Source organism: Lepeophtheirus salmonis, chromosome 6 (genome assembly GCF_016086655.4).
Source record: "Lepeophtheirus salmonis chromosome 6, UVic_Lsal_1.4, whole genome shotgun sequence".
NCBI classification, from domain to species: Eukaryota; Metazoa; Arthropoda; class Copepoda; order Siphonostomatoida; family Caligidae; genus Lepeophtheirus; species Lepeophtheirus salmonis.
The window spans coordinates 50,000,308-50,018,089 of record NC_052136.2 but is presented as its reverse complement, the minus strand read 5'-3'; the positions used below and the strand labels follow the sequence as shown (position 1 = coordinate 50,018,089).

The window sequence follows — 17,782 nt, the reverse complement described above, 5'->3', positions numbered from 1 at the left end:
TGGGCTACAGCCCCTCAAGTATATTCCCTATAGACGCCCCTTAATGTATATATCTAAATTGTATATAGATATGTAAATTATATTGTTGCTATGCTCAGGAGTGTGTTATAGAAATGTTTCGCACTAAGTGGGTCGCGAACCAAAAGTGGATCACAAATCTCTTAAAGGTCTACATCGTAGAGAGTTGAGCAAAAATCCAAACATTATAGCTTATATTGCAAGGGATTCAATTTGTAAAATAACTTTACGGATCCTGTCTTAAAAAAGATTGCATAATGCTAAGATTAGTTTTTATTGGATGACTATATTAGGACTAATTTGGATTCTTGAAAGGTCTCAGATCTTAGTTTATATTAAAATATTATATCATTTGTATATCTAAAAATTATGTATTTAAGCTAATAATATAAAATTGAAATAATTTTATGCGGGAAGTTTTTTTTGCTAATATCTATTAATTATTAATAATTTATACATTATGCGTAATCATAATTTAAAAATAATACAGGGACATTAAGATGTAAAAAAATAGCTACCCTATTATACTGTTTATATAGACAAACAGTCTGTATGTTATTCTATAAAATACAGTAGAATCTTATCAACAAGCTGATAACAATGATTCATGCCTCACTGTAAAGGACTTGATTCTACCTATTGGCCTCTCCATCACATGTAAAGTGTTTTCTATATCAACAACAATGAAATTAAAAATGTACAACGTGAAGTGATATGTGATCAATATTACGTAAAATATATTGATATATGTGTTAAAAAACAATAAGTTATTTAATATGCTAAAAAATATATATATGAAAATCAGGAATATGTATGGGTAAGATTAATGAAATATCCGGTTCAGTAAGAATAAGTGAATTTAAATTTTAATAGTTTTCATAAATATGGGAAAGAGTGAATTAAAAATTTAATTCTATATTCAATTACTCTGGGTTTTGCTATAATAATTAAATATGCCATCTATTTTTACAGGGATGATTTTTAAAATTTTAAAGACTCGTATTGCATAAAATAACTGTCTTCGAGATTTTTTTTTCAAATGTATTTTTTTCCAAAAATGAATGAAAAACAAAATACTAAATTTTTATGACTGCCTGGAACATATAATTTTTGCAAAAGATTGAAAATCCCAGAGGGAACAATTAATAACTCTATTAAAAATGGGCACACTTTCAAGTTAATCCACATGATTGTCAAGGTCAATTGGTAAATTATTTTAAAGATAAACAATTTTGTAAAAGGCAAAAATTTATTTTACTTTTTTTTTTGGGGGGGGGGATGGACTGCAGCCCCTCCTGCCTAACTCCAGTGGACGTCTTTGATGCTCAAGGTGTTTTATCCAACGTTTATTTCATGCAATATACCCAGTTCTGATGACTTAAAAGGCAACACAAACTGTTTTGAATATTGTAGTTATAAAAAGTCATCTTGAAAAAATCAAATGAAATCCATTAGAATTAACAGACGCTAATTTTAATATTTCATCAAGAACAAATCAATTAACCAAACTGGTTTCAATGTTTTTTATTCCTTACTCAGGGAGAAAAATCATTTTTAGTGATAAAAGTTACTGTTGGAAGCCTTACAAGTTATGAATAATTATGGCGTTGTGTATGAGAGAGAGTTCCGTCAAAATTTGTAGATAGACATCATAAAAAACCAGTAATGGAGATCTGATATTATATACAGGAGGGCTCTAGAGATATATATGTTTACTCAAACATTTGATATCAATTTATAGAGTTTCTTTGAAATAAGAATCCATAGTCAATAAGTTCATAAAAATTGAACAGAGCGTGTTACTCTCTTCCTGGGCGTTAGTCTACACATAAGATTAGTGATGCAAGGTAAATTTTAGAACTGGATAAAAACATTAAATACCCAGTTAAGAAGACAAAACAAAGAAAACATATGCGGAACAATTTTTACTATTTCTATGTTGCAATAATCTAGGATCTTGAATGATAAAAATCCGATTTTTATGTATACAAGACAATGCATTATGTCATTAAATGTAAAATGCTTTGTACATAACTGATAGAGTGATCATTTCAAACTAAGGAATTCAATTGAGTATGAAAGTGTTTGTTAGGCTAGTTTTAATGCTGACATTAAAACTCCAAAAAACCATACTGGTTCCTAAGGAACATTTCAAAATAGCATTGAATATCATGATTTAAAAAGTGGCAAATGGACCTCAAGGCATCATCAATGCTTATAACAGTTAATTAGTTGCCATAGGAATAAAGTTTTATTTTCTTAAGTTACTCCTTTGTTTATTGCAGAAATACTTAATTATTTACAAATTACATAAATCACTTCTAAAACAATTTCATTCTTCTAACATTTTATTGACTCAGGACATAAAAATCAATGCATAAAAACCCTATATCCTTAGGAATTTTTTAAAATTTATACACACTGTTTTTACAGCCTTACTGGCTAATATTTTTTTCATTTATATAAACACTTGTTTAGGGATTTTTTTAATATTAAATTCGAATTTGATCTTGCATTTTTTCTGCTTGATTTAGTTTTTAAATATTTACATTTATTTTAAATTGCATCTAGTTAGATCATCCTTTTCCCCTTGAAATAGGCAAAATAAATTTAAAAATTCATTACATATTCGTTTTCTAGTGTTCAGTCATTTCAAAATGATATATTTACCTTAATTTACACTAAAAAAATGGGTGAAAACATCTAAAAAGTGAAAACTTTCCTATGAATGCTTACAACTTCTTTAGTTTTTAGTTATAGGAAAGAAATAAAAGTGTCAATATAAAATGATATTTTTTCTTTAAAGACTGATTCCATAAATATCTTCAATTAAAGGGTAACGTAACCTTTCTATAATTTTTTTTTGAATTTGATAAGGGTTTAGATACTATAAAAAGAAATATTCATTTGAAGTTCCATACCTATAAATGTATCCATATATGAAAATTTAATTATAAAATGTACTTTAAAGTATTAAAAAAAAGTATTTAAGTATATTACTTTTCTTTTAATTTTTCAATTAATCTGAAAATTTACGAAAAGTTGGCTTGATAACATTTTTTTATACATAGTAAATATTTTTTTATTTTTAACACCTAGGTTTAATCAAAATAATGCTCAGGACTAACAATTAAAAAAATGGGCTTTAAACAATAAAGAAATTGTTTATCTGCGTAAGTTGCATTAATTTTTACAACTTTACATAAATATTCTTTAAATGTTATTTTTTTTATAAATTTACCGATTGAGAAAAACTATTTATACGAATCCTTTTGATAGGTTACCATTAATAAATCTTCCTTGGTAATGAATATAATATTTTTGCTATGTTTGTCACTTCACGTTCATGCTGAGCACGAAATTAATGTGCCAAATATTTATCCAGAAAGTTCAACATACATTAGTTCTCCGGGATCAACTTGGACTATATCCTGTAAATATAGATCAACAAAAAGTGAAATTGGTTCGATTCAATGGATTACAGAGAAAGTTAGCTCCACACTTGAGAGTAGAATTACTATTGAGCATGATTATGACGAATTAAATGATTTATACCATTCTGTTTTGACCCTTCGGAGTGTTGAATACTTGGATACAGGACCTTATACTTGTTTAGCAGGGGGAAAGTCAACAACTGTCTATTTATGGGTTGATGATAAGGAAAATCTAATTGATTATGAGGGCAGTTTGCACTATGTCAATGTATATCGTTATCAAAGAGTCGTTCTTCCTTGTCGTCCAACGCATCCCGATGTTCAATTTAGGTCTGTATATTGTTTTTCAATACTTATGGCTGATGCAATGATTAACCATATTTTCGTTATAATTTATGCTCAAGTGAAAGTTTAATAAGAAATTACAAAACATACCCGTATACTAGAATTTTATCTTTATCTTTAAATAAAACGTCCAAAAAATCAATGATATATTTGACAATTACTGGAAATAACACCTTAAACTAATTTTTTTCTTTGCCTCAGGTTTTTCAAAAATGGAGTGGATATAACGGACAATCTTTTATCCCGACTTTTAACCTATCACATTGAAGAAGGACTAATTATAGCAAACGGTAGTTTAAACTATCACAACGGACAAATCAAATGCCAAGCTTCTAGGGAAGGAACTATCAAAGATCTACTCATAATCCTATTTTTTAAAGAGCTCCCAGAAGTTTTACCTCCACCAGCAATTCAACTCCGAACTCCGAGGCCCATCGAAGGAGAAAATGTAACTCTCGACTGTAGAGTTTTGTTTCAAGATTATTACTCCAGTTTAAACCTTCAATGGTTGCTACCTCATGGGGACGGAGACAATCAAAAATTCATTGTAGGAAAACAAACAACAAAAAATTTCAAGGGTTAGTAGTGTATACAATTGATGTTTCAGAATGGCAGTCATAATTCAATTTTATAAGGAGGACAGCATTTTCAACTAATGTAATTATTAATATTTATGATACTTTGATATTAACAGAGTGCAATAGTGTTACAGTTTATGACATTGTGAGACATGGAAAATACATTGCAGGGTTCTTGAACAATTCATATTACCTAATTTTGTCGACCGAATATTGAAATCAAAATTGATAAAAGTTTTTATTCAAAATAAATCATTATTAAGTTATAGAAAAACAGAATAAAGCACATACTTTTACATAAAATTAAGTTGTCAATATATGTTTAATGGCATTTTGAAGGTTTTTAAGAGATAATTAAAAATATATTCATATATCTTTGATTTGTTGACAGATTATACTATGCAACAAAATTTTCGCCCACTGGCTAAAAACCACATTTATTATTTTTATAAAAGCCTTAAAAAAAGAAAAATGGCATTTAATTTTTTTGAACCGCAGTTGTTTTGTCCTTTAAAGCCTGTTTTTTTAATCGCGTTTTGGAGTAAAATATTAATCCAGAGCCCTATTTCAAAATGAAATAACTATATAAATGAAGTTTTAAGATAATAATAATTTGCATTTTTCTCTCAACAACCCTCACAACAACATAAAACCTATACTGACAACTCAATTTTATGTAAAAGTATGTGCTTTATTCAGTTCTGCTATAAAGAAATAATGATTTCTTTTAATTAAAAAACTTTTATAGATTTTGAATTTAAAAAAAAATTACTTTATATATCAAGTATTTATGCATCACAAATGCCCATAAAATGCTAGTCAAGTACAGTTTGATGATTAATTTTATTTATAACTTATATGTTCATTTTTTGTAAAAGTAGTTGTTTAATTCATCTTTGAAAAACGATAATGTAGTTTGTGATAAAGTTTCATCTCAATTTTGAGATTTAACAATCTGGCATCAAGTATAGAAAATATGAATGGTTCAAAAAAGTTTGAATGTTGTCTTCATGTCTAACATTACCAAAATCTTTAAACTCCGAGTCCATGGGTCGTTTATGACCACGGCAAAGAAAAGCATGTAGGTTTGAACACCCGCAATCACTTCAGAAAACATTTAAGCTCCATCCAAATAATTCAAAATGGACTCCAGGCCAATGGGCTGATTAAAGCTACGGCAAAGATATCAAGCAGGTTTAAAACCTCCACCGCTACTTCATAAAGCATATCCCTTCCAAAGACTCTGAAATAAGCCCCCCGGCCCATGTTTGGATTAAGACTACAGCAGGGTTACCAAGCAGGTTACAAACCACTGCCAAGACTTCATAAAGCATTTAAGTCTCTTCTGAATACTGCAAAATAAATCCCCCCGTAAATTGTACATATTTTACTTTTTATATAGCTTATATTAGGTTGCCCAGACGTCCCGCTTTTATTGGGACCATCCTATTTAACAACACTTACTACATGAATAATTGTCTCTTTTTGATTGTTGCGTAGTTAATGTACTTTTGAACCCATAGGCTTGGTGTTCATTTTGAAGTATTCAGAGGGGCCTAATTTATGAATTGACGGCAGTTGTTTGTAACCTGCTTGGAGGCTCTGCCATAGCACCAAACAAGTTTTGGGCTTAGGTATTCAGATTTCTGGCAATTGTCTCCAGTGCAATTTTTCGTTCAGGGAAATAGACGTTTATCTAACTTAGCTTAAATTAATCCAATAGTGAGAAATGCTTATTTAGATCTAAAAATCAATTGTGACGGTATTTCTGATATCGTCTAATATATAACCGATATAACACAAAGATCAATATAGCTATTGTTTTTATATTCCAGAGCCTGGATTAGTGGATCATACAGTGATTTATCGAACATTAACCATTTTAAATGTGGATATCACCGATTCTGGAATGTATACATGTCAGCTTACCGCAGCTGAGGGAAGTGTACTCGTTTCAAGCCCTCAGACTCGATTTAATTTAAAGATTTACGAACAAGATCAATATCGATACATTTCAGACCCTATATTTCGTGGAGACTCAAAAATAATAATCAATGATAAAAAATTCTACGAGAAGGAAATCCGTTGGATATTTGACATCGAGGCCTATCCTAATCCCGAATATTCTCTTATTACCCCAAATGGAGATGAATTTTTTTTTAACTCTGATAAGGACAAATATGTATTTGAATCCAGTGATGACAACAAAAGAAAGAAGCTTGTCATCAATAATCCTTCACTTAGTGATACGGGTGCTTATCTCTTCATCATTAGAGTAAAGGATTCTGTTTTGCCCTCATTGGAGAAAAGTGTTCGTTTAACCTTTCTCTATGAAAAACTTCCTGAATTAAAAATCAAAAGTACAAATCATCAAAATACTTCTTACTTTATAACAAACAGTATGTATAATATAACATGTGATGTACTTGGATTTCCATTGGACTTTCAAACCTTTAAATGGGTGTTTAAACCATTAAATGGAGAACTTATTCAGATTGATGACTATATTTATGAAGAAAATCATCATCGCTATCAATACAAGTTTAAAGCAGAATTACATAATGTCATTGCAGAGGATGACGGATATTATGGATGCTCCATCTGCTCCCTTCCTTCAAACTTACCCCATCAAAATCAAGAACCCATATGTCGGAGTAAAATGATGGACTTCTTAAGAGCCGATAGCATCCATGGACATACCATTTTATCGAATAACACTCCTCATAATATCAAAGAAGTAAAAGTTGAGGATGAATTAATCCGTGGGGACGAAGTAAATTATTTTTTAACATGTCTAGCATCTACTAAGGAATTTCAAAACGTAAGTTGGTGGATGCAACAAAAAGTTAGTGAGCCTTGGACACAAATATATTCTAGCATTGTGACTCAAGAGACACTCAGTATTAATTCAACTATATTCTTTGATGCTGATTCCCCAGCATACTCTGGAAATTACGAGTGTCGTGCTTTTAGGAAAAATAGTGAAGATCTTTCTATACGAAAAGCTGTCATTAAAATAGTACCCTCAATATCTCCAACTAAATCTCCCCATAACACCATGAATGGCACTAAGATAAGCTTAGAAGCTTCTGGCGTGTTTGTATTAAACTGTGATGCCCAAGGTAGACCTATTCCTGAAGTAAAATGGATGAAAGATGGCACTCCTTTTGATGTTGAAAGTGATGAAACGGTTGATTTTGGATCAAGCAACTTTATTTTATTTTTCAAGTATGCTACACCTAAACAGTCAGGAAAATACTCATGTCATATATTTAATCGAGCAGGGGAGTTTAGAGCATTTAAGGAGATTTTTGTTGCAGAAACAAGATGGATAAACAGTGCTCTACCCATGATCTTAGTCGTTGTAGTTATTGTTATATTAGCATTATTTATTTTTATCATATTTCTTGCCATTTGTCTAAAGCGATATGCCGATAAGAACAAAAAGCTTAGTGCGCAACAAGTGCACGAATTAATAAAAGGCCATCCGGAAAGTATGAATCCGGATATGGATATTCAAGAGCAAGCTCATCTTCTTCCATACAATAAAGATGAATTTGAGTTCCCTAGGGACAGATTGAAAATTGGCAAGCTTTTAGGATCTGGGGAGTTTGGATATGTTAAACTAGCCCAAGCTATTGGACTTATTCCTGGTGAGTCTATTACAACTGTGGCTGTTAAATCTGTAAAGCCTAATAGTGATGATTCCTACTTTCAAATATTGGTGGGAGAGCTCAAAATAATGACTTATCTGGGTAAACATCTCAATATTGTTAATCTCCTTGGTGCTGTAACTTCAGGTATTGATCGAAAAGAAGTTTTCATTATAGTAGAATTCTGTGAATATGGAAATTTATCAAAATATTTGTCAAATAGTCATCAAAATTTCATCAATCAAATAAATACTTACACTGGCAGATATTGTCCCGATTTATTAAGCGAAAGCAAGAACAATGAATACATTTTACCTAACAATAATAACTCTGACAATGCTATAGATCCATTAATTACATGCAATGTAAGTATTAGCAATAAGAGCTCCGGAAGATCCATGGTATCTATTGGGAATGCTTTGAAGACGGAAGATCTTTTAGATTGGGCAATGCAAATTACGAACGGTATGGAATATTTATCTCAAAAACAAGTTGTTCATCGAGACTTGGCTTGTCGAAATATCCTAATTGCCAAAAATAATGTCATCAAAATATGTGATTTTGGCTTGTCAAGAAATATGTATAAAACTTATTCTTCATCCAATAAAAAAAGTTCTCCAGTCCCTGTCAAATGGCTCTCCATTGAAAGCTTAAAGTATGGTACCTTCACAAGAAGATCTGATATCTGGTCTTTCGGTGTAGTTCTGTGGGAAATGTTCACTCTAGGAAGACTACCCTATCCAAATATGGAGTATGGAAATTTACTCCCATTTCTCGAGTCAGGAAAGAGAATGGAGCAACCCATGTACTGCCCAGATTCTATTTATTATCGCATAATGCGTATATGCTGGTCTGAAAATCCAAGTGAAAGACCCTCCTGGATAGCTATGAGGGATACTTTTGAGTTCATGGTAAGCAACAAAAGAGACATGGAAGAATTGGCTACAACAGAAGAAATTAGACATCCCAACTTAGACGAGCTTCTCACAAATATAGAAACAAACGGGTTTATCGTTAATAATCCAACCTATTTACCAGATTCTTCACCACATTTTCCACCAACTTGTGGAACAAGTCATCCATTAGAGGATCTCAATGGCTATTTGGTTCCAAAAACTTTTACCTAGTCCCTTTTTTAAGTATATATTACAATGTAACCTTGATAATACTTAATTTCATTGTTTATTTATTATCCTACTAATTTTGAAGTAAATAGGATAATATTATACCAATTCATTGACTCTGTTATTTCATAAAAAGTCAAAATTTCACATTTTAAAACTTTTATGTAAACGGTTTTTCTGTATCTAAAACCAAATAAATAGAAAATTAAAGAATAGTTAATTATTGCTTTTTTCACTCTTTTAGTTCATTTTATTCATGTTTATTTGAACTGATGGAAACTTATACTTATAACAATATTAATGCAGAACAAAAACTAAAATATGGCTGAAATTACATAAGATACAAATTCATCTTTAAAATGTAAATTTTATATTCTTTGTTATTACATTTTATAAATATTATGCATTCGTGAACTTATTTGAATTAAAAACTGTGAGTGGGAACCTTTGTTTTGTTTTTCAGAAATATATTTAATTTAATAACATGAAAGTATACAATATTCATCCTTAAGAGTTGAATGATTTACATGAAATCTTGTAAATTTAAATTGTGATGATATTGTCAATTATGAAATATTTTGTACGAACTCGTAAAACAAGATTAAAATGAATGTAAGGCTCACACTACATATTTATGTATGGGAGAAAGGGATATTTTATTAATATTAAGGATAATAGTTGGAAAAAAAAGGTCACCATGACAATTTAAGGAATGTTTTGAAGGAGAGCATTTTAGCTGTCATTACATATATTGAATTAGCTGGGAGCAGTTATGAACACCAATTTCATTCTGTATCTGGAAATAATATATGCAGGAAAGACTGCAATTTTGACCCTTAATTCTACTCAGGGTCTAACAAGAAGTGATGCATATTTTAAAACAACTCTTTTTTTTCAATAAAACATGGAATATTTTTCTCTAAAACATGGAACATTTTTCTATAATATAAGCTAGGATATTCCTTATCTCTATGAAGGATGAATAAATTATAAGGGCCTAAAGAAAAGTGTCGTTTTTCATAATTTATCACCCTAAAAATAGAAGTTTGTCGAGTTCAGAAAAAGATACAGAATCAACAAAATATTTTTATTTTCATAAAAAACCCTTTTACATCAGTTTTATTCATTGTACTTCAATTTTGGTGATTTTTTTAATGGTAAAAAGTTACCTTGAACGATAACAGTCTTAAATACTATAATCTCAGACTTTTCTTAAGCCCAATGATCCAGATAAAAAATGAGATCTGTTCTGGAATCTTCACTCAAATATGAAAAATATTCTTTTATTTATTTCATTGGTAGAAATTTCGTGTTCTTTAGTGTTATTTAAGCCGCAGGAGTAAATTGATAGTCCGACTTTTTCACATCTTACCCATAAAATAGAGTCTAAATTTTTTTATAGTTTCTCATCTTGAGAGGATAATCTTTGGAGGCTATGGTTATAAAATATCTGCAAAAAAGACACCCACTATAAATCAAGTGTGGTCTCATTAGATATTTGAGTAATAAATTTGAAGACGATCTATCAAATAATAAATCCAGTAGTTATACAAGCCATGGTCTATTAAAAAGAAGCAAACTAAAAATCTATAAATCTTATACACAAAAAACAATATTTAATCTGGCAAAAGGTGCAATTTGGCATCTTTTGAAGCAATACTCAGTAAATCCTTGGAATTATTAAACGAACAAATATATGTTTTTTACTCCTCTAATGAACTCAACAGTTTGTCAAATATCCAATTAAGGTTGGGTTTAGAGCAAGAGCCTACATGGTATCCATATGAAAATCATAAAAAGCTTCCAATGTCAAAGTTTGAGCATACTGTGACGTCAAATAAAGCTAAGATTGTTTATGTAATATATTGCATCATAGGTTAATTAAAAGTTATTGTTGGGAAGAAAGATATTAATGTGGAACCAAAAGAAATGATTAAGAAAATTCTGGAATTGATTTCTTCTAATTTCTTTTATTCTAATATATTAAAATTTACAAAGTTTATTTTTCATTAAGGATAAAGGAAGACTAATATATAAATTCCGGGCCTTGTTTTTAAGAGCTATATGCGTAGCAAAATTATCCGACGATTTTTAAATTGATTGAATTAGTAGCAAAGAGAACGTTTTATTTCATAGTTAAAAGCTATGTTGCCTCCGTTAATTTGCAAAAATAAAAATAGGAAACAAAAGAGACATAGTCAGTCTTGAACAAAATAGAATAGTAAAAAGAGTTCTAATTTATCGTAAATTCATTTTTTTGTGTCTAAATATAAAAATTATTATATTTAATATTAAACTATGTCTATAATATTTTAGCAAGTAAATATATATAAATTTTTTTAAATGTGAGTCTATGTAAATAAATTATTAATTTCTATAATGTAAATAAACTATTTTCTAATTTATTGATGTCATACACTTGTTCTAAAACATAATATCCATGTATGTCAAGTTACCACATCTTGTTCCTTGCCTTGTTTCCAAATCATAGCCATAATCAAATATTTTTTTGTCACAGATTTATATATTTAAGATTTCCCTTAAGCAAAAAAGAGGTTGTGTAATTTCAATTTCCTTGCTTGAACATTCTTTATTATGTTCACAAATGTTTCTAAAATACGGAACATTTATAATTTGTTCATCGCAAAACCTTTTATCGGAACTTTGATGAGTTGATAAAATCTTTACTAATTTATTTGTTCAATTATATTCTAGATAAACCCACAATAAATATTATGAACATATGAAGTTACAATAAATTTTGTTTTAGTACGTAAAATACTTTGAGGCTTTTTCTTATATTCTTTTTCGAGCAATCTCAGGTTGTTTTCAAATGTGAAATGTTTGTTTCATTTCATATTTGACATTTTTAAGAACAATAAATATTAAATGTTTCTTTTTATTTACATAATATGTGGTTGTATAGGAAAAACAAACATATATGGCTCACAAAGCACAACTTTGAAATTCTATATATTTTTTGTAAGAGATATGATTTTTCAAATTCTATATGCTCATCATAAACAAAAAAATTGTTTAACATGTGTTAAACATAAATTTGAAAAAAAAATCCAGGATTATTGTAGTGTATTTGGAACTGAGGAACGTAATTAAGACCTATAATTATTAAAACTAGGATGACGGAGAAATCCTTTATCCTTTTCATTATATATTTTAATATATAAATGCCTATATGAATTATTTTCAATCGGTCTAAAAATTTTTAGTAGCTCAATATTCCAGCTTTATCAAGGGGAATAAACCACACTTTTTATTAGTGGCATCTAAAAGTATATACTGTTACTATCATCTTTATAATTTCTAGTATTATATGCTGTTAATATACCTTTTTTATTCTTTAGGACGTCAAAATCTGCATGTCTTGCCCAGTACAGTACAATACATTAATACTCATACACGATGGTCCAACCTTGTATTTCTATTAACCATCAGCTTTATCAACAAGGTGTCTTAAGTAGGTTTTTTTTGTGCACTAATTTGTTTACCTTAAAATTATCATACAGTCTTGGATGCCCGAAAAATCGTTTTTGGTTTGGTATACTACTATATTAGTATTAAAACTGAAAAAATTCGTTTTTTGTTCTTATAAATAGGCCAAAAATAATGTATGTAAATTCGAATTCTGAAGTGAAATAATAGTTTATGGTCTTTGAGCACTTTAAATTGGGCTCGTCTAATTTGTGGACCAAATATTCATTATTGGTGAATAATTAGTTAAACTCAAAACTCGATGTAATTTCATAACTTTTATACGAACAAAGTAGATAAATATGGTATTAAATTTTGGCTGCTTTGTGAAGTAGATACGAAATAAACTTTACAAAATTGAATTTTATTAAGGAGCCCAAGATATGGGATCCTGACAGGGTATTCCTTCTTTTTAAAGATGTTTTAATGAGACTGATGGTTCCATTTTTCGAAAAAGGATATAATATATGCATGGAAAATTTATTTACATGCCTACCTTTAGCATTGAAGCTCTTGGAAAAAAGAACAACTTAGAACAACGAGAAAAAATCAGAAGGAACTAAATATTGATATGGTGAAAGTGAATAGAATGGTATATATGCAAGTAATTTTTTTGAAGACACCAATTTTAAAGCAATTTTTGTATGATACCAATGTAAAAAAAATGTGTATCTAGTATCAACCATGCATATTGATTCACAAATATATGGACATTCTACTAAGAAGGAACCAGAAGTTATTCTAGAGTTTTATATATAAACAAATTCGCAGACATGATAACAAAAACAATTCTGGTAGTTTCCGTAGTTAATATTCTTGATATTGCTACAATAAATGCATTTTTAATTTTTAGCTCCTCGGAAGCAGAAATCCGACGAGAAAAAAATAATCATTAGGCTAGCTGAACAGCTCGTATCAATGTATGTAGAAAGAAGACAGGGGAAATTTATGTAGTTTGGAAATACCAAAAAAATGAAAAAACTCTCAATTTGTTCAGGGTTGTAAAAATATGACAATAACAATTTGTTATGATTGCTCGACACCTACTTGTGGACGCTATACCAAAGAAAATTCTAAAATGTCTTTATGATTAAATGTAAAAACTATAAAATATTTAATAATAATTTTTATATAAAATGTCCATAGAAAAACTCTTTAAATATATAACAATTGTAAAATATTTTATAATGTATTATATAGATAAAATACACTATATGAAATTAAAAAAATTACATTAAAATCTGAATTAAAAAAAAGGAGTAAAAAATCGTAAGGTAAACTTTACTCTCATCCTAGACTGTCATTTTTTCAGTCATACTAGTGACAATAAATGAAAAACCTGTGATAAACGAAATTACATCATTTCTTTTTTCCAAAAGGCAAAAAAAAAAAGTTACCAAGTACCAAGGGTGTGTCGGAAATATATACGTATTCTAAGTTTGAAGGACGATTGGACAAGCCATATAATGAATTCGACTGAAAGAATTGCCGATGGCAGAAAATTCACTACCCAATTTCAAGTGGGTATAACATTTAATTTTTATTGCAATGGCTGTAGTAAGTTGTTTCACTCTGTTGTTCCTTTTTTGCTGTTATTGAGGAAGTTTGTTTAATGAAACTAAGAAGGTCTAATAAACTCCTCACAAAACCATACCTAGGCCATAATTTTTTTTTGGGCTTCCAAAAAATAAGTTAATTCTTTTGAAGAAGGCTCCTCAAGCAGTCGGGTTCGGCTTACTTAACTGGGAGTCTTATACTACAAAAATGTTGACATGGAGGGGACCAACAGATGGCAGTGAGTTAAGAGGTAACCTTATCCCGACTGCGTCACGTTACATGACTTATGAATTGAAAATACTTAAGGACAATAAATTGACGTTCGATTTAACAATGGATATTATACGGTATTTTTCAGAAAACTCAATGAAATGCATAAAATTTTTAAATCATATTATCAAGGTATTTAATAGAAAAATCCTAGATACTTAGTTTTATATTTCTGACTCTTTTGGTATTTTATGTTTTTCTTTGCTGTTGGAATTATTTTTGTGTCAATCTTATTTTTTTATTTTTTAGATTTTTAGCGTACTTTTGTAACAAAAGAAGTCTTTGGGAACTAATTTTAAATTACAATGTTTATTTATATTTTTACTATATGTAATTTCCTAAAATGTCATGATGTATTTATTTGATATATTATAAATTGTAAAATAAACACTTAAAAAAAATTACCAACAAATTAATTTCTTTATTTTAGATAATTTGTTGATAAAATAGTTAATAATTGCCGATTTTACAAAGTTCTGAAATATTTAGATTTTTCTGGTATAAACCCTGCTCCAATGACATTATTGCAACAAACTACATTAATTTCAAATTCCTGTTTCACACCAAATCTCATGGTACTCACTCTATACATCATTTATACCATTTGATATTTTTGTGTTGAAATTATTTTGCAAATTTTTAAAATTATAACAATGAATTAAAAAAAATCGTTTTTTGTATATTAGAAATTGAGATAATTCACTAATTTTCATAAAAAGTTGCACGAATAAAAACCGAGGATCTAAATTACCATTAATTTTGTACAAAATATCATGTCAAATCATTTTTTGGAAATATTTATTTTAGATGGCGAACGCACTACTCAATACTTCAACGTATGAAAGCGACTAACTACATATATTTTGAAAAAAAAATTTAAAATCTGGTGTCTAGAATGAAACCACGCCAACCGTGCCCTCCCACACTTAAGTTGCAGTAACCTGTATTTTAGTATCATCTTCTTTATTTGAATGTGAAAAATGGCAAATGAAACGAACAATAAGGTGCATTAAACGCTCTTATATTCTTGGATTTTTGTAAATATGACTCATAGGAATATAAACGTGTATGCAAAAATTAACGATATTGATTTGTCCATATACTAAATAGCTTACTCTCAACCAATACATTAATATTAAATTTTCTATAGAAAATAACAAAAGCTGGAGTTTCTATTATTTATTTTTTTGTATTCTGTATGGAAAAAAACTTTATATCGTTTATTATATGGTATTCAATCGGCCTCATTTATACAAGAAGACACTAATTTATCTTGGAAAAAGACTGTTTTGAATTCTACCAAAAATCAACTTATTTCTTAGCTCAGCTATTCACTGTCTGAGATGTTCAGAGTGACTTGGATGTTCTCTACAGTATGATTTGGGATCCTCTTAGTTCATAACGTTATCAGAGTTATAACATCCAGTTTGCAATTCTGCTTGTTAACATTGCATAAGCTCATGTGTTCAATTTTCTTTAAAACGAAACGGCCAGCACCTAGTCATTTTTTTGTTCAATTTTAATTGGCTTTTCTAGTTAGATCTCCCTTGTGAGTCATTCTGATTAATTATGTAGCAGAGCAAAAAATATATAATTTGAAACTCAATTTTGCAAAATTATTTCCTCAAAATTTTATTTTTGAATTTTTTTTCTCAAAACATTGACTTTTCTCTGACTAGCTATGGATTTATGGGTATTTTTCAAAAGAAATTAATATTTGAAATTTAATAAAAAATTATTAATTATTAGATTTTTTTTTTCAAAAAAAAAATCATAAAACCCAGCCCTCCCTAAAATATAATCCTGCAGACACCTCTGGTTAGACAATTATTCGGAACTATGGAGTTATCATTCAATACTTCCTGGGAATAGTTGATAGCTTAACAAGAAATAATTTGAATTGAACCAATCAACATTCATAGTTGAACACAGATGTGGTGGAAAGAAACAGAAAAATCGACTGACCATGAAATGATGTGTATTTGCTTGTTTTAATTTATGAAAATGAGCAAATACAATTTTAGCCCAATTTTTCTAGTGACTACATATCTTGGTACTATTTTGGTGAAAGAAATTTGGAACCATTTTTCCTTAGTGTTAGTGAGGTAACATCGTATGGAGTAATCGATATCTCTAGAAAATACCAAGTTGTCCATTAAAATCTTAACACTTGGGATTTTAAAATTTAACGAGATATAATTTTGTTAATTAACGATATCGTTTCAACAAAATTAATGATATAAACAGATGTGTTATCATTAATTTAGACGTCCTTAGCTGTATTGATGGCTTCCAGGTGGTGGCGAAAGGCCTGGCACCCGCTGTGGATTTATTCCTTAGTCATGGCATTCCAGTGATGGCTGATAGTGCATGAACTCGGCAATTGGATTAAGGGCACTGCAGTTCTTCCCCTCTACATATGCCCAAAAGTTGTTCACTTTTTTGATAGCTCTCTGGACATTCTGGTGTGAGCCCCGAGATCTCTTTTATCGGCCCTCATGGAGGGGATTTGCCTGTCCTATTTTCTTTAAATCTTCCGGGTCCATTTTTGACTTTTTGACGGAGCTCTTCTTGCTTTCCAACGTTTCGGACTTGCTGACGGTGTAGACGGTGGTCCTGGAGACGCCCAACTGTTTGGAGTGCGTGAATGGAATTTTGTCGATCACATTAATTGGTCATTTTCACGACTTGTACATAAGTAGAGAGCTCAAGTTTATTTTGTTTTCTAAAAAATTGCTTATGCTTTAATATATCGAAATATGAATTAATTTAAATCATTAATTATTGAATTAGTAAGTTTTCGGATTTCGATGGACCACCCTGTGGTAAAAAAAGGAGCAAAGAATGGAAAGACTGAATAAAAAAACCTTTACATCAAGATATCCAGAAGAACAACAACATAATAGGCTTCTCATATATTCCAATACATCCAAAATGTCTCTGTTATGCTGACGGTCTAACATTGGTTTTAAGTGGAAACCCTTGGATAGTATAAGATCAATAAAAATGATCATGGTACTTCTAAGAGGGGTTTCATACATATCGTGATTAAATATTAATGATGGAAAGACAAGAATACTGAGTTATTATTAAGGTATTATAGGAAAAGACTGGCCAAGTTTCCAGACTTCAACTGATATTCAACTACTTGGATCTTGGGTGGGAAATTCAGGATGCCAGAAAAAGAAAAAAGGAATGGCCGGACGAATTGCAAGGGCAAGCTCCTTTTTCATTGGCATGAACCTAAATATGTGGGACCTAGATTAAAGTATAAAACATTAAAGGCAACTATAATCCACCTAATGAAGGTCATT

General features: G+C 29.7%; 1 protein-coding gene across 1 annotated transcript; it reads left to right on the top strand.

Annotated features, from left to right (window-relative positions):
* Positions 1-587: 587 nt before the first annotated feature.
* LOC121119814 (vascular endothelial growth factor receptor 1) lies at positions 588-9,596 on the top strand. The gene is made up of 5 exons (XM_040714619.2): positions 588-835; positions 3,118-3,191; positions 3,298-3,782; positions 3,999-4,375; positions 6,211-9,596. Exons 3-5 carry the CDS (start codon positions 3,325-3,327, stop codon positions 9,153-9,155), a joined length of 3,780 nt encoding a protein of 1,259 aa, XP_040570553.1. The 5' UTR covers positions 588-835; positions 3,118-3,191; positions 3,298-3,324; the 3' UTR covers positions 9,156-9,596.
* Positions 9,597-17,782: the final 8,186 nt, after the last annotated feature.

What these genes read in the sequence shown, in the direction of transcription:
- LOC121119814 (XM_040714619.2), top strand. Translation starts at nt 3,325, where the DNA reads ATGAATATAATATTTTTGCTATGTTTGTCACTTCACGTTCATGCTGAG. An exon ending in CATCCCGATGTTCAATTTAG is followed by an intron (nt 3,783 to 3,998) that starts GTCTGTATATTG and finishes TCTTTGCCTCAG; the next exon opens with GTTTTTCAAAAATGGAGTGG. An exon ending in AACAACAAAAAATTTCAAGG is followed by an intron (nt 4,376 to 6,210) that starts GTTAGTAGTGTA and finishes TTTATATTCCAG; the next exon opens with AGCCTGGATTAGTGGATCAT.